The sequence below is a fragment of the Arabidopsis thaliana genome, chromosome 3, assembly GCF_000001735.4.
Source record: "Arabidopsis thaliana chromosome 3, partial sequence".
NCBI lineage: Eukaryota > Viridiplantae > Streptophyta > Magnoliopsida > Brassicales > Brassicaceae > Arabidopsis > Arabidopsis thaliana.
This window is the reverse complement of record NC_003074.8, coordinates 16,324,776-16,351,807: the sequence shown is the minus strand read 5'-3', so window position 1 is coordinate 16,351,807 and position 27,032 is coordinate 16,324,776. Positions and strand designations below refer to the sequence as shown.

Sequence of the window (27,032 nt, the reverse complement as noted above, 5' to 3'; positions counted from 1 at the left end):
ATTTTTTCAACTGCAGGTGGAATCTTTAAAACGTATATTCGTAATACACCCAGACATAGCACTAGAGTTCAAAGCAAAGAACCAACATATGAGGACATCATGCATAAATCTGTTGTGATTCTCACTTTCTCTCTATCTTTTACTCTGTTTTGGTTTCATTGTCTTTAGAGAGAAAGAACAAAAACCATTTTACTTTAATCTTCTACATTGATAATTGCTTGAATACATTACACAACACAAAGACACAACACTATTGGATGGAGTTGGCAAAGACATTCTTAAACAGTTTGGATCTTTATAAAAAATGTTACCTGTGAAGGAAGAACCTGAAACACATTGACATCAAAGCTTTCACCATCATCATTTAGCCTTATCCTTTTCGAGGTTGAGTATTTTCAGAAACATCTAATTTGCCAATAACCTGAAGAACATCTACCTCTGCAATAATCTTGACTTCATTGTTCACAAGAAATCCACCTTCTTTGGCATTAAGTTCGGAAAGGAGTAGCATTTCTTCTAACCCATGACAAGAGAGTTTTTCCTCGAACAACAATTTTGACTTCATTGTTTACTCTCTACGTGGTAAAATGTTTCTTTTTAACAGATTCATCAAAGTTAAGCTTTTAATTAGCTAACATAAATACTGAAAATTGATAAATACACCTTGTAGCTTAACCTTTGCTGACAATAATCTGTTTGCATAGTCATCAAGAATGAGGCAACTAACAAAATCCTAGCAAGTTCTCTCAACAAAAAGGTTTGTTCTTTAAAATAAAATATAGGAGCTTCCAGTTTCAATAAAAGTCTCTCTAGCTTCCTATGTTAGGACCTAATTTTGAAACCTAGACTCAAACTCTTCCTCTAATTCTTGCATCCGAGTCTTACCAATCTGCTCTTCTATCTTCTTTTCCTTTACTTCTTCCAGTTTACGCTCCAACCAATCCACCTTAAAGTCTGAATCTTTCAGGTATGTTAGTGCTCTCTCTGCTTGGCCGAGGTCATCAATGGAAAAATCTTGCAGTGACTGGCACAGTGTATCGATTAGGCTGAGGAGTACATTCATACATGATGTCCTCACATATTGGTTCTTTGCTCGGAACTCCAGTGCCATGTCTGAGTGTCTTTCGAATATAAGTTTCGCAGATTCCACCTGAAGTTATAAAAAATGATGAATAAAGTATAAAACTCATATCTATAAAAGAGTTTGAATCTTTGAGAACTTGTTACTTGTGAAGGAAGAACTAGAAACCCATTGACATCGACTGATGAAGTTTCCTTGTGCAAATGACTAGACACCTCAGAAACATCTAAGTTGCCAATAACTTGAAGAACATCAACCTCCACAACAATTTTGACTTCATTTTTCACAAGAAATCCACCTTTTCTGACATTAAGTTTGGCAAGAGAAATCATTTCTTCATACCCATGAACAGGAATCTTTTCATCGAACCATCGTTCTGTTTCTGAAGACCACGAAAAGATAAAATTGATGTAACTCAAAACAAACACAAACACACGAACTTTCTTTTGTCCAAAAGCGTTATGGAACTGACCTCGATGTAAGGAGAGTTTATCGGAAATTTGATTTACAACAGTTAGGCAAAATCTTGCGTGTCTTCTCCATCCACAAGGCAAATTTTGAAAATCAGCAACAACGAGAAACAGAGAAAAAAAATTAGCAGTTTTTTCTCCCATAAGAATCCTGCAAGAACCAAATTAAATCAGATTGCAAATTAGATGAGAAGTTCTTAATCATCCAAGTGAACTCATTCCCCATTGGAGACGACTCGTCGCAACCAAAAAGGTCCAACACTATCAAAGCGTGAAGACAAGCAGCAATTTTGTGCTCATTCAAGTGAACTCGTTCCCCACTGGCACTGTTGTGTCTTAACCACGCTTGTGTCGTCGTTTGGTGTTCTTCATTATGGTTTTATGGGCTTCGGCCCAATTTTGTAAATGCCATTTAGAGAGATTTTTCCGAAACCACCCACAAATATTTGCTTGGTACAGACTATAGTACTTAGAAAATGTTCCAAACAGCTTAAAATAAAAACAAATTTTCAGGTTTGGTATAAAAATGAGTTTTTCTTTCAGCATTTGACAAAAGTCAGAATTACTAAGTATAGTCAATACTTGTAGTTTTTGAGCATGCATGTTTGTATATATGTTTTGACGATTTTTTGGTCTTTTCTTAACTTCAAAAATCATTAGTCTCCCCTAATGAGTGATGAAGTTTCAGATTTTCTTAGAGAAGTAAACTTTTGACAGTATTAAAATATTTTAAAAGACAATATACATATGAACCCATAATGTTTTTTATGTCCATTATGTTCCTCAGGTAGATTTATGATCCGATTCTTGGACTAGAGATCGTAAAACTTTATAGGCTCTGCCTCTAATGTTCTTGCACACGTATAATGGAAAATACATGCAACACTAGCGAGGGAATTTGTAGATTTTTTTTCTAAATTCAGCTTCCAAAAGCTACAAGGATTGTTTTTTTCCTTGAGGAACTGTAAACTCATAAAAAAAAAACTCGGTTTAAGACCAAAGTTAAGCTTTTGATTTGCTTAATAAGCGCTAAGATTATAATTTAACATTGCCTTACCTTTGGCGGTGATAATCTGGTTACATAGTCATGAATGAGACAACAAACAAAATCCTAGTCCTAGCGAGTCCTCTTAACAAAAAAATAAAAAACAAAAGACTCTCTAGCTTCCTATGTTAGGACTCTGATTTTAAAACCTAGATTCAAACGAACATAACACCTAGCAGATACAACGAGATGGTGATCTCCTTCTCCATTCATGCATGCTCTTGTATCTCTTACAAATTGTGTTATATGAGCGCCTTTAAAGTTTGTATTTTATGATTAATTGAGAAAAACATTATTTTGTTACGATGACTTTTAATCATACTTGTGAAAATGAGACATCTCTCTTGATTCTTCAGGTTGATTTTGGAACAGATGCAAAGCATTGCTTTTGCAAAGAAAGTGACTTGTTAGCTATCGTCCCGTGAGATCTACCATTGAAGTTGCATTCAATATCATCTACCAAAGAGTTCCAGGTTTTGTTTTTTCATGTAACAACATATGTTCTGTAATTTTAGTGACAACATATGTTTTGTTTTTTTCTTGTAATTTCAGTGACAACATGTTTTTTCTTGTAATTTCAGTTACATCATATATGGAAGAAGAGATGGTCAAGAAGATGAAGAATATGGAAGAATTGGGTCGTGAAATGGCTAAGTCAACTTTGATTAGAGTAGATGTTGTCGTTGTAATTGTGAGCTGAAACACATGAGAGACGAGATGTCGTGAATTAATGTATTGTTGTCGATTCCCAATTTAAATTGTGGCATGTAGTAAGTGAGATAATGTAATGTCGTTGATTCCTGTTTAAATCTTAACAAATGACAATGAGAACCAACATAAATCCGTTACAATGTCAAAGTAGAAACCAACATAAATCTGTAACAATGTCAAAATAGGAACAAAAGAAACCAAAACTAGCAAATAGTAATCTGTAACACTCAAAACAATAAAAACATGTAACAATCTTAAAAACTTGCAACACTTCTAAAAACCATCTGAAAATCCTTGCGTGAGTGTTTATGAGTTTAATTTAAATTCTGAAAATGATATGTAATATTTCTTTGACTTAAAGATTTCAAATTTGAACTTGTATACTTCCTCTATTCCTAGTTATTTGATGTTTTGGATTTCGCATAGGAATTAAGAAAAAAATGACTTATTATTTTAATAATTATTTATTAGTTTAATACTAATATTAGTTTTACTTCTCTCCTTTCACTATTCGTCACAAACTAAAATAATAATGATAGTTTTCTAAACATCAATCTTGATAGAACAAGTAAAAAATTCAAAACATCAAATAATTAGGAACAAAGAGAGTACATATCGATTATAGTATGAGTGTAAAATTGTAGAATATTCAATAGATTTGAAGTTGTGAGATTGACAAAATCTTGATTAATTTGTGAGATTAACATATATGAATATTGATATATTGATATTAATCAAAAGAACTCTAAATACTTTATACAATCAATATTCAAATTATTTACTATTTCTTCCATCATTGAATTTAATTACTAATTATTTACTATATAGACTTGTGAAATTTAATAAAGACGTTCAAAGTTATTTCGATGCACATAATCAGATATTGAAGAAAATAAACCATAATTCGGTTGCTAAGTAAAGTAAATGTAAATTTTAAAGGTACAATATAACAACTTAAAACGATAATCTAACACATGTATATAATTACCAAATAAAAGTCAATAAATTATAGGTTGGCTTAAAAGTCCATAAAGTCAATAATTTACTATCCATTTTTTAGTTCAAGAGCTTATTTCCGTACAGAATGAAGTCTTAACAAGATGAAACAACGAGGAAGAAGGTCAATGGAAGAAGAATCTTAGAGAAGAGATATCAAAGATTTTTGAGTTTCTTCCTCAAAATATTCAAGGATCTTATCAGATTTACTAAGCGTCATTGTGGATCTTAATCACTAACTAATAATCATTTGAGTACGTCCTATACTCTTATGAAGAAAAAAAAGTTTCAATTTTCAAATTCTGAAAAACAAACAAACATAGATTTTAGCTTTTTATGCATCTTCAACATATGAATCAAGTATGCATTGGGAACATTAAAATCCAATATGATCACTCCATATAACATATTCTTAAGAATCTAAAATGACTTTAACCTCACCAGAATTAGCACTTGGTGATTTTTAACTCTTTTCACTTTTGTTTTTTAATGGCTCTTTTAAATATATGTTCGCAAAACAAAAAATTAGCTTCCAAAACTTATAAAGGCTATATAGATCTTACTAAAAAAAATCAAAATGCATTATGTTTTCAATCACTTTCTAATGAATATTTTTGTTCTACATATATCATGAATTATGACAAATAACATTCAATACCTACATACAACTTAACAAAGTTTCATTAAACAAAAGAAGTCCGCGGCTTGGCGCAGGTTTTGCCCTAGTAATATTAATAATGTCCTAAGATTTATCTTTTTTTATACTAATTAGAATTGATGGAGATATATTAAATAAGAAAATCCTAGTAATTAGAAATATTAATTAATTGATAAAAATATTGCTAATGACATTCTTTGTAAATAAGTTCCAACTTGAAGATTTATTTCATAATGCAAAAATCTATATATTGATATTTTACTTTCTATCTTAAACACTTTGTTTCCTTATTTGATCCTAAATATTTATCTCTTACGTGGTTGTACCTACTAGTTTATCCTCGTTATATTTCTTTTGTAAATGACTAATAAATAAATGGAGAGTAGAGTATACATTAACCTTAAGAGTTTATAGCTTGACTGTAATTAGGTTATACATAATCTTTCTACTTTGTAATTAAGAAGAGCACCAAATGACTAACTGTGACCACTTGGTGCTGTTTAATTAAGAGTTACTCTCTAGTTGGTAAAAGTTTAACGGATTCATCAAAGTTAAGCTTTTAATTAGCTTAATAAGCTAAGATAAATACTGAATACTGATAGATACACCTATTAGTTTAAGCTTTTGCCGGCAATAATCTGTTTACATAGTCAGGAACAAGGCAACTAACAAAATCCTAGCAAGTCTTCAACAAAACAATTAGTTCTTTAAAAAATATAGGAGCTTCCAGTTTCAACAAAAGTCTCTCTAGCTTCCTATGTTAGGACCCTAATTTTGAAACCTAGACTCAAACGAAAATAAAAACTAGCAGAACCTAAGTCATGAGACAACATCATCCAAGGTTAGAGGAGGAGCTCTGGCGGCGGCCAACACCTTTGTCTTCTCTTTCTCGAGCAGAGCTTCTGTGTCCGAGCACTTTTGCTTCAAGTCCTTGAGTTCTTCCTTCTCTTTCTCCAGTAGAGCTTCTATTTCAGATCAAATTCTTCTTGAAGACCTTCAGGTCTTCCTCTAATCCTTGCATCCGAGACTTACCAATGTGCTCTTGGATCTTCTTTTCCGTTACTTCCTCCAGTTTACGCTCCAACCAATCCACCTTAAAGCCCGAATTTTTCAGGTATGTTAGTGCTTGCTCTGTTTGGCCCAGGTCAGCAATAGAAAGGTTTTGCGGTGACATGCACATTGTCTCAATTAGGTTGAGGAGGACATTTATGCATGAAGTCCTCAATTGTTGGTTATTTGCTCGGAACGTTAATGTCATTTCAGGGTGGCTTTCGAATATACGTTTAACAGATTCCACCTGCAATTGTTAAAGAGCATGGAAAAAGTGTAAACTCATATCCATAAACTGAATGGTTGACTATTAAAGATTCTTTTGCTCTGTATTAAGATGTGTTCAAAACGCACAAAGAAAAACTCATCTCCTGTATTAAACCTTTTACGGTAAAAGTTTTACCTGTGAAGCAAGAACTAGAAACCCATTGACATCAATGGTTTGCAAATGAGTAGATGCTGCACCATCATCGTTTAGCCTTATCCTTTTCAGAGGTTGAGTCACCTCTTGAGAAACATCTAATCCGCCAACAACTTGAAGAACGTCTACCTCCACAACAATCTTGACTTTATTGTTCACAAGAAATCCACCTTTCTTGGCATTAAGTTTGGTAAGGGAAATCATTTCTCGATACCCAATGAGAATATTCATGCGATCTAACCTGGTTTAAGACCAAAAGTTAAGCTTTTGACTTGCTTAATAAGCTAAGATTATAGCTGATCACTGAAAAGTACACTTAGTAGCTTTACCTTTGCCAGCGATAATACAGTATTATTAATACTTTTACATAGTCACGAAAGAGACAACTAACAAAATCCTAGTCCTAGTGAGTCATCTTTACAAAAAGATTAGCTCTTTACAATTCCGACAGAATTCTCTCTAGCATCTAGCTTCCTAAGTTAGGACTTTAATTTCGAAAACTAGATACAAACGAACATAACACCTAACAGAACCTAAGTCATCAGAGAATATCGTCAAACGTTAGAGGAGTTCTGGCAGCAGCAGCCAACACCTTTCCCTTCTCTTTCTCCAGCAGAGCTTCTATGTCTGAGCACTTTTGCTTCAATCCCTTGAGTTCTTCCTTCTCTTTCTCCAGTAGAGCTTCTATGTCAGAGCACTTCTTCTTGAAGACCTTCAGGTCTTCCTCTAATCCTTGCATCCGAGACTTACCAATGTGCTCTTGGATCTTCTTTTCCTTTACTTCCTCCAGTTTACGCTCCAGCCAATCCACCTTAAATCCAGAATTTTGCAGGAATGTTAGTACTTGCTCTGTTTGGCCTAGGTCATCAATGGAAATATCTTGCAGTGACTGGCACAACGTCTTGATTAGGCTGAGGAGGACATTTATACATGATGCCCTCAACTGTTGGTTCTTTGCTCGGAACTCTAATGCCATGTATGGGTGTCTTTCGAATATACGCTTCACAGATTCCGCCTGCAGTTGTAAAAAAGGATGAATAAAGTATAAACTCATACGTCTAGTTGTATACATATCCACATACTGAATGGTAGATAATAAAGATACCATTTTTTTCCCTAATTGGTTTAGTGTTCTACTGATAAATTCAAAAAAGCACCACCTCTAATCCAAAATCAGCAACAACAAAGAATTAAATGATAAGTCTCATGAGTTTGAAGCCAATAGTTATGAGTATTTATCCAAATCAGTTCCTCTCTAACGAAACATATCTAAAAAGTTTGAATCTTTATTAACATGTTACCTGTGAAGGAAGAACTTGAAACCCATTGACATCTACTGATGAAGTTTCCTTGTGCAAATGACTAGACACCGCACCACCATCACCATATAGCCTCATCCTTTTCCGAGGTTTAATTACCTCTTGAGATTCCTTAGAAACATCTAATTTGCCAATAACTTCAAGAACATCTACCTCCGCAACAATCTTGACTTCATTGTTCACAAGAAATCCACCATGTTTGGCATTAAGTTTGGTAAGAAGAAGCACTTCTTCATACCCACACAGAGGAAGCTTTTTATCAAACCATCGTTTTCCTTCTGTAGACCATAAAAAGACAAAACTGATGTAACTCAAACACAAACAAAATACGAACTTTCCTTTGTCCAAAAGCCTTAATAGAACTCACCTCCTCGTCGGGAGAGGTTTTCGGAGAGTTGATTTACAACAGTTAGGCGAAATCTTATGCGCCTTCTACATCCACAAGGCAAAGTTTTTAAAGTAGGACCATCCAGATACAGAGACAAATAACTAGCATTCTGTTTTCCATTGGGATAGGCCAAAAGACACCTGCAAGCATTTAAAAAACCATTAAAACAATGGAGAATGTTCTTTCAACCTAAAATTGAACGAAAAGGCACCAAATATAACAGTTGTCTTCTTCTTACCATTTGCAGCCACCGATCACGAATATATCAGATTTAATGTACTCAGATTGCAAAGATGAGAAATTCTTAATCACCCAAGTGAATTTCTCATACCCCATTGAAGTAAGACAACCTAACTATCAAAGCTTGAAGACGATCAACGAAACCCTATAACCTCACTGTCACTGGCACTGTTATGTCGAACCTTGACTTTTGCGTCGCTCGTCTACTTCACTTATTGGTTATAGGCTTCGGCCCGATTTTACCATTTTGGCCTAATTTAACATAACTTTTGTGGTTGATTTGGAAATAGTTAAAAAAAATATGGTTGACAAAATGAAAAAAAACTACATCATAAAATTTAAGTGTTATTATCTGTAGAATTTCGTCAGCAAACAATCTATAGAGATCACAAAATCACTATAGTATTTTTTTTTCTACAATATTAACTAACTTCCGCTACTTTAAAAAGAAAAAAAAAAAAAGTTTTCTCTTTCTTCTAAAGTATCTTTTAGAGAGAGGAAAGCTACAATCTTCTTTTGTTTTCATAAATCAAAATCGGATCTTGTATCATTGTTATCTTCCGATTTTGTATTGGTTTGTTTCTTTTTCTTTGTTTACCGGCTAAGTCCGGTTTGTTCTTCCGACTTGTTTAAGATAATTTTTCGACTTTGTTCGGATCTTTTGTAGCCTTTTGCAGCTTTGAAACCCAGTTTTTTTGAAGCTGTAAAATTCCAGGAGTTTAGATGGATTCTTGCATTGTTGGATGGTTGATTAGTCTACCAAGAGAAGGTAAATCCCCGCTTGTCCTAATAGATCGTTAAAAGCGTCGGTTCTACTTTTGGTTGATTCAATCAAGTGGTTGCGGTTGATGGAAACGAAATATGAAGATTTGGAGTTCTCATCGTGTTTTGATGATTCTCTCAAGAATATTTTGGATCTGGTCAACTGAGGTCAAATTTCCGGTGAGCGAGTTTAAATCCAACCATTTCTTCCGGTGATCAATCGCAAAAGGCAATAGGTACAATAGAAGGCTATAGGAGTGAAAGCTTCATGAAGAACCTAAACAAATTATACGTCGGCCGATTACGAAAGTTTCCGACAAAGAACTCTGGTTAGTGATGAGTCGGTGAACGGCGAAGTTGACGAAGCTTCATAACCCACGTTGCATAACACATGTTTCAAAATTGTTTTCCTTATCTTGTACTGTTTTGCAATTAGTGGACCTTATTAGGCCTTTCTTTGTATTGACTATATGCTCGTTTGGACTTTATAAAATATATATATGACAAAAAAAAAAAAAAAATATTACCCGGTGTTATACGGATTAGTACCTAGTAACGCTATAAACATGCAGCTTCCAGAAACGTTCTACAGTGTCCAAACAAAATGTTACCGGTTCAAATTTTTGGATCAAGAATGATATTGAAACAACCCAACCCTTTTTTTAAAAAAAAAAAATATAATTAAATATTCTCATAAATATTTAATTAAATCAACCAATAACATAATAATTAAACCGTAAATCAAAAATACTATTTTATAAATAAATAAATAATTCGACCAACAAAACCAAGAATAACTGACAATCCTAACCGGATTCCAATAACCAAAAATACCAAAAATAAAACAAACGAGTTCCTAGATCATCCTCTCTTCCTAGCCATGATTCCACGATCACACTTTATCTTTACCTGCATCAACAACACAACGAGATGCGTAAATATTATCATAAATACTTAGTGAGGCGATCCTCCCATCTACGAGCTATACACACAAGCAAATAAAAGGGTATAATCACGAATACAATACAAACAAATCAGTCATTGAACAATTCACCCAAAACACATTCACCACACCTACATATCATCACACAAAATAAATCACACAACCCAATCGCTCAGATAAGCTCATGGTCACGCACTCACCTTAACAAATTGATTCTAAGAGCAATTAAACACAGGAGAGACTCTCCTTGCGTCTGAAACAGTCCATAAACGTCCTACAACAAGTCCACAACCAAAAGCAACCTTGAAGCAAACTGGACAGGAAAAACCAGAAACAAGCAGTCTCAAAGACGAAACCCTAAAATACAAGCTAACCGTTAACTATTCAATCGCTCCAGTGATATCCTAGCTGCAGACGTCACAAAGCTGCCCACAAAATCTCGTGCCGATCGGAAAACAGACGAGACCACGATCTCAGTTTCAATCTCCGCTGGTCCTAATTCGCGTCTGAGAAAACGTGTCTCACAAAACTGCGAATAACTCAACCAATTTTAATCCAAATCCAATTCTGTAAATTGGAGAATAACGATAAAGGACTTGAGAATAACTATACCAAATTTCGTTACCTTTTACCACGATTTGATATGACGAAACTGATTTCTCCCAAACCCTAATGATTCTGCTCCTTCTCCTTTTCTCTCTTTTTCTCCTTTATAAACGAAAAGTGGCTAACTAAAGCCTAATTTCGAGGTTCCTTCTTTTATAGGCACACTCTAGGGTTTGTTATTAACCCAACCAATTAAACCGGATGATTTAAAAACAAATCCTAATCGATTTTCCGGTTCACGGGCGTTACAATTCTCTCCCACTAACATAGATTCGTCCTCGAATCTAGCTTCACCCTTCCACTCCGAGGAACTCCGTGCAACCATCACTACAGTCCGCACTCCCTCCAACCAGACCCCCTCTAGGTCTCTCTATCCAGTCGATATACTCACGATTTACTAGTCATTGTTGCTCACAACTCACTCTCCACTCTCAGACCGCAATCTTCGAGCATAAACCGTCACTCTCAGGCTTCGGCCTACGATATCTCGGGTATCACACATATTATCTTCCCCACTCAAAGTCAAACCCAGAGTTGTGTCGACTCACTCTCAGCCACAAAGTCATCGAGTTACGACACTTGGAGAAAATAATACCACAAAACTCGCTCTCGGGTCGTCACCCTAAAGCGTGCTCTCGGATCGTCACCCGAAGCCACCATACCCCTCGAGTTACCGGTACCTCAGGAGCATACCCCGCTCCTCACGAGTCGTTGGGACCCTCATGTCCCTCGAGCAACAATACTAAACGCTTCCGAGCATATATCCAGACTCTCTCATGGATTCGCGTAAGACACCTCTATGCCTCATCATCGATCATATCCCCTCGAGAACATCCTTATGACCAACTCCCGGCCATCTCGTAAACACACCTTTCTCTTAGGTTGTTTACTCAAACTTTCCAAAAATAAACAAGTCCTTTCTGGGAAACTTTCCATTTTTGGAAACCGCACAACACATACTTAAATAAGACAACTCAAGTCAAATCCAAGAAAAAAATACTCATCTTATTAATCATCAACTGTCATGATCGTTACAACTCCAAACGTAAATACAAATGAAAGAGAAATAAGAACAACAACTTAAAAGCTCAAAAACTCAACAACACTGAAACTGGAAACCAAGGAAAGGCCAACTCATGCAGCAACCTGCTTCTCGAACCACTTCTTGAACCTTGCCTTCATCCTCGTCTCTGACTCCCAAGTCTCCTCTGTCACACCATCGCAGTCCCACAGCACTTTGATCAAAGGAATCTTCTTCCGCCGAAGTTCCTTGATCCTCCTCTCGAGAACCCTCACTGGTCTCGCCTCCAAAGTCATGTTGGGCTGAAGATCCTCTGGAATCTTAGCCAACACCTCATCATCCTTGTGAAGACACTTCCTCAGCATCGACACATGAAAGACCTTGTGAAACGCACGCATAACATCAGACAACTCTAACCTGTATGCCACTGGTCCCACCCTCTCAACAATCCTGAACGGACCCATGTACCTCGGACTCAACTTAGTCTCTGAGATAGACCTGTTCGGACCACGCAACATAGCCATCTTAAGATACACTATGTCCCCAACCTCAAACTCAAGCTCTCTCCTCCTCTTGTCAGCATAACTCCGCTGTCGATCCTGAGCTTCCTTCATGTTCAGCTTAAGAACCTGGATCCTCTCCGTGGTCTCCTGAACATAATCTGCACCATATATGCTCCTCTCCCCCACTTGGGTCCAGCATAACGGTGTCCTGCATGGCCTCCCGTACAACGCCTCAAAAGGAGTCATCCCAATACTCGCCTGATAGCTATTGTTATAAGCAAACTCTACCAGACTCAAGTGATCCGCCCAATGACCTCCCCAATCCAAGACACACATCCGCAACATATCCTCAAGCTTCTGAATAGTCCTCTCAGATTGCCCATCTGTCTGTGATGATAAGCCGTGCTCATCTGCACCTTAGTACCCATCTCTGCCTAAAAGGCTCTCCAAAATGCAAAAGTAAACTTGGAATCCCTGTCTGACACAATACTCACAGGTATTCCATGCAACTTCACGATCTCGCTCACATATTTCTTAGCCAACACCGCCGCTCCATCGGGTTTTCTGATGGCCAGAAAATGTGCTGACTTAGTCAGACGGTCCACGATCACCCAAATAGCACCTTTGGTTCGCGACACAGGCAACCCAACCACAAAATCCATCGTGATAAAATCCCACTTCCACTCAGGAATAGCTAAACTCTGAAACAGGCCACCTGCCACCTGATGCTCAGCCTTAACTAACTGGCAAACATCGCACTCTACAACCCAATTAGCTACATCCCTCTTCATCCCGACCCACTGATAGTACCGCTTGAGGTCTCGGTACATCTTAGTCGCTCCTGAATGAATGGAAAACATGCTCGCATGAGCCTCACTCAAGATCTCCCGTCGCAACTCCTCATCCTTAGGCACACAAACTCGCCCATGCACAAGGATAGTCCCATTAGCTGCAAACTGATACTCAGAGCCCTCTGCCTTAGAAGCCGCAATCAACCCCTCATCTTTCTCCTAAGCCAACCGAACTCTAGTCAGAAGATCTGCTCGATCCACAGCTTCCAATCCTAATGGCTCTCGTGCCACAGCACACAACCGCAAAACACCAATCTCACTCACCAAGGCCTCAACACTCTGCCCTGGAGCCGCGCCCACGCGCTTACGGCTCAACCGTCTGCAACCACATTAGCCTTACCAGGATGGTAAGCTATCTCCAGATCATAATCAGCCACCAACTCCATCCATCGCCTCTCCCTCAGGTTCAGCTCTGGCTGAGTGAAGATATACTTCAAACTCTTATGATCTGTGAACACCTGCACTTTCCCGCCATAAAGATAAGACCTCCAAATCTTCAAGGCAAAGATTACCGCAGCCATCTCCAAATCGTGAGTAGGATAGTTGCCCTCATGCTTCCTCAACTACCGTGATGCATAAGCAATAACCTTCCCACGCTGCATCAGAACACAACCCAAACCAACTCCCGAGGCATCAGTATACACCATGTAAGGCTTTCCATGCTCTGACAATGCTAACACTGGTGTACTCGTCAACATCTCCTTCAGGCTCACGAAACCCTCCTCGCACTCCGGTGACCACACAAAAGGAACATCCTTCCCTGTCAGCTTAGTCATCTGCTGTGCTATACTCGCAAACCCCTTGATGAACCTCCTGTAATACCCTGCCAACCCAAGAAAACTCCTTATCTCAGTGGCATTCGTCGTTCTAGGCCAATCTCTGATAGCCTCAATCTTCTCTGGTACCACTGAAACTCCCTCTGCAGAAACAATGTGACCCAGAAAACCCATCTCTCTCTGCCAGAAACTGCACTTACTCAACTTAGCGAACAACTTCTCCTCCCGCAGCTTCTCCATCACTCTCCTCAGATGTACCTCATGCTCCTCAGGACTCTTAGAATACACCAGAATGTCATCAATAAAGATGATCACAAACTCATCCAAAAACTCCTGGAACACGCTGTTCATCAACCTCATGAACGCTGCAGGTGCATTAGTCAACCCGAAAGGCATCACCACGAACTCAAAATGTCCATATGTCGTCCTAAAAGCAGTCTTGCGAACATCTGCCTCCGCTATCTTGATCTGGTGATAACCCGACGTCAAATCGATTTTGGAGAAACAAGTAGCACCCGTCAACTGATCCAACAACTCATCGATCCTTGGCAAAGGGTACTTGTTCTTCACAGTGACCCGGTTCAACCTCCGGTAGTCAATACATAATCGGAAACTCCCGTCTTTCTTCTTCACAAATAACACCGGCGCTTCCCAAGGTGAAGTACTAGGACGAATGAATCCCTTACTCAACAAATCCTCTAGCTGCTTCTTTAGCTCTGCCATCTCTGCTGGAGCCATCCTATAGGGTGCCTTAGACAACGGCGCTGTCCCTGGTTCCAACTCAATCGTGAAAAAATCAGACCGTGATGGTGGTAATCCCTGCAACGATTGAAATACATCATCGAACTCCTGAACAACCCGAATGTCGCTCACTGCTACCTGCCCCAAAGACTCCGGCATAGATATCGTCACCAGGTAAGCCTCGCAGCCCTTCTCGATCATTTTCTCTGCCTGCACTGCTGAGATGACGAGACTCCCTGAGGTAGGTCTCACTCCCTGATAAACCAACCTTCCCTCTGGCCGCTCAAAAGAAACTCTCTCACGGTGGCAGTAAAGATGTACTCTGTAATGATCCAACCAATCCATTTTCAGAATAACATCATACAACTCTATAGGGCTGATAATCAAATCTGCTGGCATTGACTCCCCTGCAATCTGAATATCCACACCCCTCGCTCTTCCCAGAACCGCTAGAAACTGCCCTCCAGCAACCTTGACGGCTCCAAGCTGGTCACCAGGATTCCCACGAATGTTGCCGCGCGAGACACTCTCCGGGGTAATGAAGCAATGCTATGCTCCAGAGTCAAACAACACATGAGCCTCTACACCGCCCACTAATAAGGTCCCTACACAAACCTCATGTGCTAAGAACCCTAACATTCATCACAAAACAATGATATCCAAAACAACAGAAATAATTCACAAAGTCTGAGTCTCAGAAATCATACCTGTAATCGCTCTATTGCTGGTACCGCCTATCTCACGCGTAGTGTAACCCTGCGGTGCCGCTGCAATATGTGCTAACTGCTGCACTCCCTACTGCACCTGCGCTCCGTGTTGCACCGCCGGCTGTACCACTGCCACTGCCACTGCCATCTGCTGCAGCTTAGGACAATTCGGCCTGAGATGTTCCCTCTCCCTGCAGTGGTAGCACTCCCTCGTCTCATCTCGCTGCGTGTAATCTGCCACCTTGTGGTCAAGGCTCCCACAAGAAAAACATCCTGCACGACCACCCTATTCAGCTCTGGAAGGATGATCCCACTTCCTCTTCTGCCCCTGCGCAGGCTTGCCGCCCTTGCTAGGTGCCACCTGCTGCTGAGTCTTCTTCGGTTGTACCGCTAGACTCACTCCCACCACCTGCCTCTGAAGGTCCTCCTCTACCTCAGCAGCCGTCTCCACCAGTGCCGCCTTCGTGGCGTACTGCGACACTCTACACCGCACCTCAAATTCGGTCGAACTCCCCTCAAGAACCTCCTCATCTGGATCTGGTCATCCTCCATGCCCCGACCCACATAAACCAAGAGTCGGTTAAACTTCCGGTCATACTTCCGAACCGACCGCTCACCTTGTGTCAGCTCAAGAAAACGCGCCTCCATACGGTCGAGCGCCTCCTGCGGAAAGTACTTGACATTAAACTCAGCCATGAAATCTGCCCAAGACATATCCGCCTGCCTCCTCCTGGCAGTCACACTCCGCCACCACAAATGTGCATCCCCCTCTAGAAAATGCACTGCTAGATCCACCCGATACTCCGCCGGGCATCTGCTCGAACCGAAGTTCCGCTCAACCCGCGACCTTCAACTGTCGGCCTCCTCAGGACTAGTACCACCAGAAAAATATCCGGTGTCAATCCTCTGCAACTGCTCCATCATCCTCAAATAAGATGGAACCTCCTCAGCAACCGCAGCCCTCTACTGCACCTCCGCCACTCGTGGCGCAACTGGAGCCTACACTGGTACCACACCTGGTAACCGCTCCAACAACTGCCTCAGCAGGCCTGCCAAACCAACCTCTGGAACCTGGGCTCCTCCGGCTGTGGCACCCATCACTCCTCGGCCCTCAGCACCAAAGGCATGCACACCGGTACCGACACCAGCTCCACCAGCCCACACTCCGGCTGCACCAGCTATATCGGCACCAAGATCGTTCCTAACCCCGGACTCCACAAACTCAAGCTGCGAACCCACACTCTGCTCAACTGTGGCCATCACTCTCGCCGGTACCCTTGAGGACTCGTCCCCTATCGCGACCACGACCACGACCACGACCACGAACTCCAGCTCTTATAACCATCTGCGCTACTCAAGAACAAATGGCTAAGAAACTAAAACAAACGAATATATCACAAACAACTTACCGTGAAATCTCATTTAAGGCTCGGAGAAGATGATGCTAGGACTCCAACAACACAAAATTGACTAAACACTCCATAGTCAATCCTCACTATGCTAACACCGTAGCTCATCCCACATCAATCATCATGAAAAAAATTCATCAATTAATTATTCTACACATCCCAGAACCGTGATCGCTCTGATACCAAATTGTAACAACCCGACCTTTTTTTTAAAAAAAAAATATATATATATAATTAAATATTCCCATAAATATCTAATTAAACCAACCAATAACATAATAGTTAAACCGCAAGTCAAAAATACTATTTTATGAATAAATAAATAATTCGACCAACAAAACCAAGAATAACTGACAATCCTAACCGGGTTCCAATAACCAAAAACACCAAAAATTAAACAAACGAGTTCCTAGATCATCCTCTCTTCCTTGCCATGATTTCACGATCATACTTTATCTTTACCTGCATCAACAACACAATGAGATGCGTAAGTATTATCATAAATACTTAGTGAGGCGATCCTCCCATCTACGAGCTATACACACAAGCAAATAAAAGGGTATAATCACGAATACAATACAAACAAACCAGTCATTGAACAATTCACCCAAAACACATTCACCACACCTACATATCATCACCCAAAACAAATCACACAACTCAATCGCTCAGATAAGCTCATGGTCACGCACTCACCTTAACAAATTGATTCTAATAGCAATTAAACACATGAGAGACTCTCCTTGCGTCTGAAACAGTCCAGAAACGTCCTACAACAAGTCCACAACCAAAAGCAACCTTGAAGCAAACTGGACAGGAAAAACCAAAAACAAGCAGTCTCAAAGACGAAACCCTAAAATACAAGTTAACCGTTAACTATTCAATCTCTCCGGTGAAATCCTAGCTACAGACGTCAAAAGCTGCCCACAAAATCTCGTGCCGATCGGAAAACAGACTAGACCACGATCTCAGTTTCAATCTCCGCTGGTCCTAATTCGCGTCTGAGAAAACGTGTCTCACGAAACTGCGAATAACTCAACCAATTTTATTCCAAATCCAATTCTGTAAACTGGAGAATAACGATAAAGGACTTGAGAATAACTCTACCAAATTTCGTTACCTTTTACCACGATTTGATATGACGAAACTGATTTCTCCCAAACCCTAACGATTCTGCTCCTTCTCCTTTTCTCTCTTTTTCTCTTTTATAAACGAAAAGTGGCTAACTAAAGCCCTAATTTCGAGTTTCCTTCTTTTATAGGCACACTCTAAGGTTTCTAATTAACCCAACCAATTAAACCGGATGATTTAAAAACAAATCCTAACCGATTTTCCGGTTCACGGGCGTTACAGATATATGACGTGTAGATCAAGAAATGTGTCAAGATCCTCACTTATTTTTTTTCTGTTTTCTTGTTATAGTAGCAACAAATTAACGAACCCAACGTTGTTTTCATGTCTTCCTCAAGCATATACGATCCAAGTCTTGGACTAGAGATACTAAGAACATTATATCCTCTGCCTCTAATGTTCTTGCACATGTATAGAGATGATGTGGTGGGTAAAAAAGCCCAGCCCGACCTGAACCCAAAATAAACTCGTTCACCAAAAACTCAACTTTAGAAAACCCAGATGGGTTTTTGATTTAGTGGGTAAAAGCCAAAAAAAACCGATTATTCCGAGACTACCCGTGGGTACCCAACTTGGTTTATGTCATTTTCTTAGTGTTTATGTTTAACTGCTAATATACTATTATATGTATGTTGTATCTATATTTTGCTTATAAAGTAAGCTGGTATGTAAATATATCATGTAAATTTCGTTTTACTGCAAAATAATAATAATTTGTATTTCAAAGTAAACAAGAGAAACTTAAAAAGTAATCAAAAATCTGAAAATCAATTTAAAACTGAAATACAAAAGTAGTTGAAAAAAAATCTAAACAACATCTTCTCATACTCCAGAGGTACTTGCTATCGATGTAGTACCTTCAATTCCATCATTAAAGTTTTCTTCAATGTCACCTACAAGTAGAAGATATAAATCAACAAATAAAAAAAAATTAAGTATAAAAAAATGGGAAAAATGTCAAAAAAATCGCGAACTTTCAAATTTGGGACGAAAAAAGTATGAAGTTTCAAGAAGACAATTAAATCCTAAAGTTTAGTTTGACTTTTGATAAAATAATCAAAAATTGTTGACTTGACCATTTAGGGCATGTCATTAAGTTTCCGTCAACCAAACAATCACGGAGTTAACTTTCCGTTAGAATCTCTCTTATATCAAAACGACGTCGTTTTGAAAATTAGAAAATGAGAAAGAAAACAGCATTTCGATTCCATTTCAAGTGAATCGAAATGCTGACATTCTGGACTAATAGAGGATATTCAACCATTGAGCTGCATTAACATTTTAATATCTTACAGACATAGTATATATATATCTACACAAAACATAATAATATACAATTAATTAAATATCTGCAATTTATTAAAAATAACAAAACTAAATAAAATCAACAACCAAATATACACAAATATTAAATATATTTACCCTAAATAAATATTTGGAAATTTCAATTATTTAATTTGCTATGTTAGTTTCTTCTATATTTGAAAAATTATTGATTTCTAAATTATATAAAACAAACTGAAACTTGGATAAATTAATTTGTATTTATATTATAATATATATTAGATAAATATAAACATAATTACTCTAACTTGAAATTGATGTAATATTTATAGTTAGATGGAAAATAAATAAATAAAAATTATTTTAGTTACATTATAAGAAAAAGTGATAATTGTATTAATGGTATATATATTTAAATGAAAAGGATTGTATAAACTTAAACTCACATATTTAATATTATATATTCTAATGGTTTCTGTTAATTTTTTACATTATATATATATACATGCTCTGTTTACCATAATACAAGAATATTATTGTAGCTCAATGGTTGAGTGTCTCTTATAAGTCCAAAAGGTCAGCTGTTCGTTTCTCCTTGTTAGCAAATTTTCCTTCTTATTTTCTAATGTCCTAAACGACGGCGTTTTGATTTCACGGAGATTCTAACGAAAAGTTAACACCGTGATTGTTTTGTTGACGAAAACTTAACGACAAGCCCTAATTGGCCAAGTCAACAAAACTTGATCATTTTATCAAAAGTCAAACTAAACTTTAGGATTTAAATGTCTTTTTGAAAGTTCATGTTTTTTACGTCCCAAATTTGAAAATTCACGATTTTTTTGACATTTTTCTCATAAAAAAATAGACTATTCTTTTTTTACCTTCCAACTCTGCAAAACCACGCAACCAATTTCTAGTACATAACAAGGCTTGAACATTTCTGGGAAGAATGCGGTTTCTGAAAGGGTTTAAAACCCGACCTCCAATACTGAATGATGACTCAGCTGCCACTGTAGTGATTGGAATGCTAAGTATAGCAGAAGCTAGAGAAGCTAAATCACCATATCGTTGCCCATCGCCTTTCCAATAGCTCAGAACCTCCATGTCTGTAAAAGACCTCAAATCTAGCCTTGGATCATCCAAATAATTTTGCAAATTGGACTTTGTGTTGTCAGAACCAGGTTGTATGCTCCTCTCAAGCTCAAACACATCCTGTATGATATAGAGTATAGACACTAGTTAGACAATAAAGATGATATGATATAAACAACGAATGGAGAAATACTTACATAATTTGGATCATCCTCTAGTGGTGATTCTGTAAGAAGGTCATGTGGAGTTTGGGTTGTTGAGAATGTGGAAGAAGTCCAAACTTTTTCTATGTGCTCTTTGTAAAGATCCTTCAAATTGTCCACAACAACATTGACCTTTTCTTATGAACTACTCGAATCCACCTTATTATAAGCAGATTTAAGAATCTGCACCTTCAACCTTGGATCTAGAATAGCTCCTATAGCTAGAATGATATTGTACTGATCCCAATACTTATCAAACTTTACCTGCATCCTACTAGCCATCTCTTCCACTCTAAGATCACCACAAACTGCATAGTCTTTCAAAAGACGCTCAATTTTCCACACTTGCAGAAAATACACATTAGCAGTAGGATACTTGACACCTAAAAAGTAAGTAGTGATGGTACTAAACGGCTTAATGATGAGTAATGAGGAAATGGGTAGACAATGAGAGCATTATGTATATTTTGGATGCTAATCTTATGTTATGAGTTGGATTAAGCTAAATCTGGATAAAGATACATGCATTATTATATGTGTGCTATTGAGTAATCGAGAGTACATCAAACTCAGAGTTTTGCATGAACTGTTATAACTTCTTACTTATTAGCATGTTCCAGAATTTATCTTATTATCTTCTTTGTGTAAGTGACTTACTCTGTTTGATTGATGCTAAAGTATTTTTAACTGATTCGATCAGTATCCATTATCTCCCTAATCGATAAGAGCAGTGAAGGATGTTGGATACGAGACAAGCGACTATTATGCAGGAAGCTAATCTCCCTAAAGTCATTACGAGCTACAACATTAAAGTGGCTTAAAAACAGCTTTCAATTGATTGTTTTCGTTGATGAATTATAACCTCGTAAGAATAAATTCGGTTTAAGACCAAAGTTAAGCTCTGTTTCACTTAATAAGCTAAGATTATAACTGAAAATTGAAAACTACACTTGGTAGCTTAACCTTAGCCGGCACTAATCCGTTTACGAGACAACTAACAAAATCCTAGACTCTTAGTCCTAGCGAGTTCTCCTAACAAAAAGATTAGCTCTTTACAACATATATGAGCTTCCAATAGACAGAAGTCTCTCTAGCTGCCTACGTTAATTTTGACACCTAGCGGAGCCTAAGTCATCAAACAACATCATCCAACGTTAGAGGAGGAGCTCTGGCAGCGGCCAACGACTTTGCCTTCTCTTTCTCCAGCAAAGCTTCTATGTCTGAGCACTTTTGCTTCTCTTTCTCCAGTTGAGCTTCTATGTCAGAGCACTTCTGCTTGAAGATCTTCAGCTCTTCCTCTAGTTCTTGCATCCGAGACTTACCAATCTGCTCTTCCATCTTCTTTTCCTTCACTTCCTCCAATTTACGCTCTAACCAATCCACCTTAAAGTCCGAATCTTTCAGGTATCTTAGTGCTTTCTCTGCCTGGCCCAGGTCATCAATGGAAATGTCTTGCAGTGACTGGCACAGTGTATCGATTAGGCTGAGGAGGACATTCATACATGATGTCCTCACATGTTGGTTCTTTGCTCGGAACTCTAGTGCCATGTTTGGGTGTCTTTCAAAGATACGTTTCACCGATTCCACCTACAATTGTAAAAAAAGATGGATAAAGTATAAACTCATGTATAGTTTGTATACGTATCCACAAACTGAATGGTTAGATTATAAAGATGCCATTTATTCCCTACATTGTCTTAGTGTTCTACTGATAATTTCTAAACAGAAAAAGAGACCACCTCTAATCCAAAGTCAGCAACAACAAAGAAGGAACTGGTAAGACTTATAAGTTTGAAAAGCATCTGAAATCAGTTCCTCCTATCTAATGAAAAGCATCTAAAAAGTTTGAATCTTTATGAACTTGTTACCTGTGAAGGAAGAACCTGAAACCCATTGACATCAATGCTTTGTTTTACGGAAACACCATCATCGTTTAGCCTTATCCTTTTCAGAGGTTGAGTTACTTCTTGAGATCCCTCTGAAACATCTAATTTGCCAATAACTTGAAGAACATCAACCTCCACAACAATCTTGACTTCATTGTTCACAAGAAATCCACCTTTCTTCGCATTAAGTTTGGTAAGGGAAATCATGTGTCGATTCCCAGAGAGAACAACGTTTTGGTCAAACCATGTTTCCGTTTCTATAGACAAAGAAAAGATAGAACTGATCTAACTCAAAACAAACACAAGCAGACAGAAATATAAATCACAAAAATAGGAACTTTGCTTTGTCCAAAAGCCTTATAGAAATCACCTCGTTGTTGGGAAAGTTCATCGGAAAGTTGATTTACAACAGTTAGGCGAAATCGTGTGTATCTTCTCCATCCACAAGGCAATGTTTTTGAAGTAGCAACCATCAGAAACAGAGACAAATAATTAGCATTCTGATATCCCTTAAGAAACCTGCAAGCAAAAAAACCATAGAAAAAATGGAAAGATGTTCTCATAAACCCTAAGTTGGACCAAAAAAACAAAATTAGAGATATAACAAACTTGTCTTCTTCTTACCATTTGCAGCCACCGATAACGAATTTATCAGAATTAATGTACTTAGATTGCAAAGATGAGAAATTCTTAATCACCCAAGTGAACTTCTCATACCCCATTGAACTTCACAACCAAACTATCAAAGCCTAAAGTTAAGGACGACCAAAGCAACGAAACCCTATAACCTGACTGTTCACTAGCACTGACACTGTTGTGTCGAACCGTTCTTGCAGCGCTCGTCTTCTTCACTTATATAGATTATGGGCTTCAGCCCAATCGCATTTTGGCCAAATTTAACATAAGTTTGTGGTTGGATTGAAAATAGTTAAAACAGAAGGGGTAAAAAGGTAAATAAACTTAAATCTCTTGAAACATCCATAGGCATAGCAAGTATCAGAGAGAGACCTACCCTAGTCCAAGAAGAAGAAAAGAGTTTCGTGTTCTTCAAAAAGCAATCGGAAGATGGTCGAGCACTTAGCGTCAATATACGGAACGGAGAAAGATCGCGTGAATTGTCCTTTCTACTTCAAAATCGGCGTTTGTCGTAACGGAGATCGATGCTCTCGTCTCTACACCAAACCAAGTATCAGCCCAACGCTTCTCCTTTCGAATACGTATCAGCAGGGCCGGCTCAAACAATTTCTGGACCCAGTACAATCACGAGAGAAGGACCCTAAAAAAAAATTTTAACTTAAGAAAATTACATTTCTTAGTTGTGATAAAAACGATTCCTAATTAATCTGATGAAAAGAGAACATCGACAACTAAAAAAAACAGAGGACAACAGAACATCCTTCAAAACATTCATTGCATAATCGTTCAAGTAAATAAAGCCTTTCTTTGTACATGATCTGCAGCAAAATCATCAATCAACGTCCCGATATTATCACTCCTGGTGTTGATGTATGCAAAAAGATTTCGAGGTTTGTAACTTTTTCTTCCTCAGGAGATTGAATTTTGGGAATGATTTATGTACGAAGCTACTTGTTTGCAAGTATCTTCCTCGTACTGTTGACAAGTAGCTTCGTACATAAATCATCCCAAAATTCAACAGTAAAAAGCATTAGCATGTCACATGTTTCTTCTTTTGTCATGTGTGGTTCATATAGATTTCCTATGTTGTACTAAAACCACCTGACTCTCTTGACAGTGGATTGAGGAGGCAGTTATATGGAAGATACAAAAACAGGCATAGCCATTGCGGAAGTATAGGAGCCCTTACAGGCATTATAGTCACGAAGATCGCTCTCATGAAAGGCATAACCGCAGTAGAAGTATGGTCATGATGATGGGGAGAGCCGTAGCAGGAGCAGAAGATACGGGAGCAATAGTCCTCGCCGCAAGAGAGGACGGAGGAGTAAGAGGAGAAGCAGAAGTCCTGGTGGAAGGAGACAGAGAAGTCCTGTTAGGGATGGGAGCGAAGAACAGAAAAATGCAAATAACAGGCAAGTGACAATTGCACCGATGGGTACGTCTTGTCAATCCTTATATCTCACAGCCCATTTTCCGCTGTGCAGATTTGTGCAGGGTCAGAAACTCTGCTTAAAATTAATTAGTTTGCTTAGTTTACATTGATTGGTTAGTTTGCTCTGTTTTGCATTTGGGAAAACATTCTCATTTTTCCAAAACTGTATTCATCAAATCAACTATCTTAAAGCTGCAAGTTTTTGATACGCTCATTTCTGTAATTACAAAGAAAAGCAATTTTTTCCCTGTGTTTTCTTGAGTTGGTTTGTACTTCACTCAGTCATTGAATTTATCATTGTGTATTTATTATGCTAGTTAGGGTGTGATTTGATGTAGCAAGAGGAGAATTTTGTTTGTTACTCGTAGTCATAGTGTCATTGAATTTATTTTTGTGTGTTTATTATGCTTAGTTAGGGTGTGGAATCAATGTAGCAAGTATAGAACTTGGTTTGGTAAACCTCACACCCTAACTAAGCATTATAAACACACAAAGATATTGAAGTTCTACATACACTACATAGACCTCATACCCGAACAAAGCAAACACACCCAATGGTAACAAATTCAAAGAAGAAAAAAAAGACACATTACATATATAGTGTTTTTTTTGGTAAAGATGTTATTTGATTTTTGATAAATTCTTTATAAATAACTTTAATGTTATTTTTTATTTTGGACATAATTTTGTTATATTTAAGGAGGTGTTATTGGTTATATAAGACTATAAGTTGAAGTCACCTCCATTAGAGCTTAAACATCTTCCGTCTATTATATATTTTTATTTCATTTTGTATTCGTTTTGTTGACGTTCTTTTTCCACTCTTTAGATTTAAATGTTGAATGCATTTTATGTACAACGAAAATAGGAGAAAACATAAACTCTTAATATAACATTAAGCATGAATCACTACGTGCAAATTTGTTAGTATCATTTTCAATCCTATAATTTTTTTGATATAGAATTTTCAATCATTATCAATAAAAGGTTTCTATGAGCCGAATACAAAGTAGCGTTGTGAATTATGTTTGTCGGTTTTCCCTCCTTTAGTCCATCTTCTCACATGTTAACTCTTATTTTGTTTGTGTTTGTTTGCCGAATAAGTAAATAGAATGAAGAGATGAGAAAAAGAAAAAGAAAAGAGACGACACAAGATTTACAAGTTCCCAAAGCCAAAATGGCTAAGGTACGTCTTGGTGAGCTTACTGACCAGCTCACAAAGTATCTTATTAAGGGTTTCAATATCGAGTACAAGAAACCAGAAAGATGCTACACATAGAGATTCAATAAACCGAGTTAAGGAACAAGATACGTTCTCCTTTGCCTCTCTTGAATTCTAGATCTTTTCGCTTGCTAGTCACGCTCACTCTCTTTATTTTTGAGGGATCAGTTGCAGAGGAAAACATAGTCTTTTCTTCTTGAATTTATTCTTTAGTTCTTTGAGCTCTATAATGGCGTTGTATTCTGCAGTAGAAGATAAAGAAGCAACTCTTTCTCCTACTTGACGCTCTTTCTTTGATGTATACTCTCCTTCTTTGGCACAAATCAATATTGATTTGGTGAATTATTCACAGCATGCGGCAAGGAGGAGGAGAGAGATGTTGCGACATTATTGGAGTGTGTTTGATGGGGCGACATGCATGTTATCAAACACACTTATGTCTATCACTCCATCAAACACACTCCAGTATTTTATCTGACTCATACATTGGATATTTTATATTTAACAATATTTATATTTAGAAGATTTGATTAAGAATTAAAATTATGTTTCTCGTAGCTATAACTTTTGGTTGATTTTTTTAAACTGTTTTGAATAATCATATAATATAAAAAGTTATTTTTGTTTTGATAAAGTAACTTTTTTTAACTTAATATTGTGATTCAAATTTTTAAAATGGACATGTATTACCTGATTGAAAAAAAAATGTGTGTGTTCAAAGTTTCACATCGATAAGGTTGTGTACGGCTTTTTTTTTGTTGTTGTTTGCGTTGATTAGTAATTCTCGATTAGATTGTGTATGGATTTTATTGATCGAGTCGTAAGTTTTACGGTATTTATTTTTTGGGGCGACATGCATGGTATCAAACACACTTATGCCTATCGCTCCATCAACACACTCCAGTATTTTATCTGACTCATACATTGGATATTTTATATTTAAAAATATTTATATTTAGAAGATTTGATTAAGGTTTAAAATTATGTTTCTCCTAGCTATAACCTTTGTTTGATTTTTTAAAACTGTTTTGAATAATCATATAACACATAAAGTTATTTTTGTTTTGAAAAAGTAACTTTTTTTAACTTAATATTGTGATTCAAATTTTTAAAATGGACATGTATTACCTGATTGACAAAAAAATGTGTGTGTTCAAAGTTTCACATCGATAAGATTGTGTACGGCTTTTTTTTGTTGTTGTTATTTGCGTTGATTAGTAATTCTCAATTATATTGTGTACGGATTTTATCATCTAGGATTTAATCTAGGATTTAACCCATGGTGATGATATTTTATTTTTTATTCACAATTTATTTTATTATAATATATAATTTAAACTTTGTATTACAGTTTCAAATTTAGATGTGTCAAAAAAATTAATACTTATTTTGATACATTATAATGCTGATTTTTAGAAAACCTACAAAAAATTGTTATTATTGTTTGT

The 27,032-nt window shown here is 37.4% G+C and overlaps 4 protein-coding genes, 1 non-coding gene and 2 pseudogenes across 7 annotated transcripts; 1 reads left to right on the top strand and 6 right to left on the bottom strand.

The window, feature by feature from the left end:
* Nucleotides 1–370: 370 nt before the first annotated feature.
* AT3G44805 (TRAF-like superfamily protein) lies at nucleotides 371–1,413 on the bottom strand (the record flags this gene model as incomplete). Its single annotated transcript, NM_148841.1, has 4 exons — nucleotides 371–541; nucleotides 664–745; nucleotides 843–1,150; nucleotides 1,228–1,413. The coding sequence occupies 4 exons, from the start codon at nucleotides 1,411–1,413 to the stop codon at nucleotides 371–373; spliced, it is 747 nt and encodes a 248-aa protein (NP_680095.1).
* Nucleotides 1,414–6,973: 5,560 nt separating this feature from the next.
* Nucleotides 6,974–8,475, bottom strand: AT3G44800 (Meprin and TRAF (MATH) homology domain-containing protein; the record flags this gene model as incomplete). Its single annotated transcript, NM_114349.3, has 4 exons — nucleotides 6,974–7,447; nucleotides 7,734–8,029; nucleotides 8,119–8,279; nucleotides 8,378–8,475. The coding sequence occupies 4 exons, from the start codon at nucleotides 8,473–8,475 to the stop codon at nucleotides 6,974–6,976; spliced, it is 1,029 nt and encodes a 342-aa protein (NP_190066.3).
* Nucleotides 8,476–8,793: 318 nt separating this feature from the next.
* AT3G44798 lies at nucleotides 8,794–9,513 on the bottom strand. The gene has a single exon (NR_143947.1). It is a non-coding gene; the product is annotated as an other RNA (non-coding RNA).
* A 2,276-nt stretch (nucleotides 9,514–11,789) lies between these two features.
* On the bottom strand, nucleotides 11,790–16,634 carry AT3G44796 (annotated as a pseudogene; the record flags this gene model as incomplete). The annotated part of the gene is made up of 1 exon: nucleotides 11,790–16,634.
* A 3,277-nt stretch (nucleotides 16,635–19,911) lies between these two features.
* On the bottom strand, nucleotides 19,912–20,910 carry AT3G44793 (annotated as a pseudogene; the record flags this gene model as incomplete). Its single annotated transcript has 1 exon — nucleotides 19,912–20,910.
* Nucleotides 20,911–21,272: 362 nt separating this feature from the next.
* Nucleotides 21,273–23,111, bottom strand: AT3G44790 (TRAF-like family protein). Its single transcript, NM_114348.2, has 4 exons — nucleotides 22,919–23,111; nucleotides 22,665–22,813; nucleotides 22,277–22,551; nucleotides 21,273–21,995 (listed from the first exon to the last, which is right to left on the bottom strand). Exons 1-4 carry the CDS (start codon nucleotides 23,014–23,016, stop codon nucleotides 21,543–21,545), a joined length of 975 nt encoding a protein of 324 aa, NP_190065.1. The 5' UTR covers nucleotides 23,017–23,111; the 3' UTR covers nucleotides 21,273–21,542.
* Nucleotides 23,112–23,359: 248 nt separating this feature from the next.
* AT3G44785 (Zinc finger C-x8-C-x5-C-x3-H type family protein) lies at nucleotides 23,360–23,587 on the top strand (the record flags this gene model as incomplete). The annotated part of the gene is made up of 1 exon (NM_202656.1): nucleotides 23,360–23,587. The coding sequence occupies one exon, from the start codon at nucleotides 23,360–23,362 to the stop codon at nucleotides 23,585–23,587; it is 228 nt and encodes a 75-aa protein (NP_974385.1).
* Nucleotides 23,588–27,032: the final 3,445 nt, after the last annotated feature.